The sequence below is a fragment of the Martes martes genome (genome assembly GCF_963455335.1).
Source record: "Martes martes genome assembly, chromosome: 3".
Classification (NCBI taxonomy): domain Eukaryota; kingdom Metazoa; phylum Chordata; class Mammalia; order Carnivora; family Mustelidae; genus Martes; species Martes martes.
In genome coordinates this window covers 169,353,075-169,355,501 of record NC_137890.1, presented here as the reverse complement: position 1 = coordinate 169,355,501, position 2,427 = coordinate 169,353,075, and the positions used below count along the sequence as shown (strand labels likewise).

The 2,427-nt window shown below is 46.6% G+C and overlaps 1 protein-coding gene across 1 annotated transcript; it reads right to left on the bottom strand.

Annotated features, from left to right (window-relative positions):
• Positions 1–1,366: 1,366 nt before the first annotated feature.
• TNP1 (transition protein 1) lies at positions 1,367–1,732 on the bottom strand (the record flags this gene model as incomplete). Its single annotated transcript, XM_080799198.1, has 2 exons — positions 1,367–1,395; positions 1,594–1,732. The coding sequence occupies 2 exons, from the start codon at positions 1,730–1,732 to the stop codon at positions 1,367–1,369; spliced, it is 168 nt and encodes a 55-aa protein (XP_080655324.1).
• Positions 1,733–2,427: the final 695 nt, after the last annotated feature.

Here is a 2,427-nt window from a genome sequence, read left to right as displayed (position 1 = left end):
GCACCCAGATGCCAGCTTACTGTGTCCTCAGGACCCAATTAAATCCTATTTCTATTTCGACCAGCAAAAGCTTGACATGTTGCAAGGATCTCTCAGGCTTTCTTTACATGGAGACAGAGGGCACAAGAGAATGAGAGAGCCAGTCATTTTGGATCAGGGAGGGCAGGGCTTGGTACACACCCAGAGGTTTAGGAAAGAAGAGGAGGTGGTAAAACTGTGGAAGATGAGGGAATGGAAACTGGAGGGAAATATGAATTAAAAGTGTCTGTGTGCCTAATGGGGAAAAGACAGGAAAAGTCTTTATTCGGTGACCTGCATTTTTCCTGCAGTCTTTGTTCTCTTCGCCATCAACTGACCACCTCAGACCTAGGAAGCAGGTGGCAAAACTGTGAGTTGTTGGTGGGGGGTGAAAACTTCATACCCAACCTCACGCTCCTCTCATAGTCTCTTATAGCCTTTCCTGGTTGCTTCCCCTTTCAGGATCCCAAGTGGGTGGCTTGCTTTAATTAAGATCTTGTTTCCGTTCCATCCTGAGCTACCCTGGTCACTCCTCAAGCAAAATATCCCCTGAGGGGGTGGCTACTGAGAAGAGGTGTCGGACCCCTGGCTCCCTGGCCAGAGATACAAACCAGGTAGAGCAAGGTAGAGTGTTGTAGAGTGTGAGGTTTAAACATTCTAAGGATATATCCTTAATTGCAGACACACCTAAGGTTCATTTATGACATCAGATTCTCACCAGCTGGATTGCCTGGCCAATATCCCTGCTGACACAGGGTAAGGGTCTCCCCTAACAGTCTGCTAGTCCTGCTCATACATAATCAGATAAATTAGCACGGAGACTTCTGTAACCATCCCTGGGATTTTTCTTTTAGCTTTAGTTTAGCCCATGGTTCAGGGTTCCCTTATTAACCCCTTAGATTTTATGGCTCTTAACTGGCACTGAGGACTGCATTTCTTCCAGGTCTCTCCTCTCTGGTCCCTTTCCATAGTGAGGAGGGTGAGGAGGGAGATTGCACATGGAGACCAAGACCAAAGAATGGTGATGGTGGCCAGCCCGTGCTGGCCACACAAATTACTCTTGATATTATCCAAGATCATGTTAAAGGAGAAGAATTGACAGGTATGAAGCCATTTAACATGATTCTTTCCCAAGTCTGCCCAAACCCATTTTCCAGCAAAAAGATGGAGACACATTTTCGGTTCTCAAAATTTTATTGAGATGTTGAGGAGAAACAGCCAACATATACATTCCTCATTTCGTCACGATTGGCATTTTACCCACACGATAGGCTCTTCTCTGGCTGTCATCCTCTCATTGCTGCCTGGTGCTGTATGAAGTCCACCAGGACAGAGCCCATGGGTGGCATCACAAGTGGGAGCGGTAATTGCGATTGGCTGTAGGGGAAGGACATGGTTGCAACAGGGACACAGGTTAGAACATCCCCATTCTCCTCTTCCTGCCCCAGTGGGAACTGAACTGGAAATGAAATTCTCAGGCTGAGATTCTGGGTCCGGGAGAAACCAACTCCAAGAGGGAGGGCCCCTGGGGTGAGTCCCCCATGTTTGACTGCTCTCCTGCTTGTCCCTACTTACCATCATCGCCCCGTTTCCTACTCTTCAAGCTTCCCTTCCGGTATTTTCTTTTGCTGCCACCTCTCTTTACTCCCTTGTGAGGAGCTCGGTTCTTGCCCCTCCTCATGCCATGGCTCTTTAATTTGCGGCTGGTCGACATTGTAATTTCTGCCAAAATGAGGGGCTTTGCAGGGCCCGGAGGCCAGGAGTCTGGGTATTTAAGGCCTTAGCCATTGTGACTGTGAAGGGGTGTGGCTTAGCAGATGGGTGGGGCTCCACTGTGATGTCAGTGGCCTTTGTTACACTTGGGTCATATATGAGAAATAAGGTGGCCCCTCTAATGCAACTCAAGGCTACCCTCAATTTTGAGGCCCTTTTTATGTTAAATGAGGATTCCCAGACAGGTGTTATTGAGCAATTCAATTTCAATTCTGTGCCAGGCATCTGGGGAGTACAAGATACCATTAGAATAGGTATCTCCTGCCTGTAGGAAATTTAATGGCTTCGTTGAGTGTGGGTATGTGTGTGTGTTTCAATCTCTTATAGCACTAGGAGATCACAAATGTATTTCTGTAAGGATGTGACTCTATGAAACCCAATCCAATATGAGCAAAATAAAAATATTCCTTCTCTTTCCTCTAACTATGACACTATGGGGTGAGTAATTTTCTGGGGCTCTCCTGTGCATCAGAGGATGTTTGAAAGCATCCCTGACTTCTACCAGTAGATGCCAGTAGCTGTGACAACCAAAAATGTTTCCGAACATTGACTTGGGGGAGGGGTACAATCACCCTCTGTTGAGAACCATTGGCTTTACCATTTAAAAAAATTCGGTCATCAAATATTTATTGATCA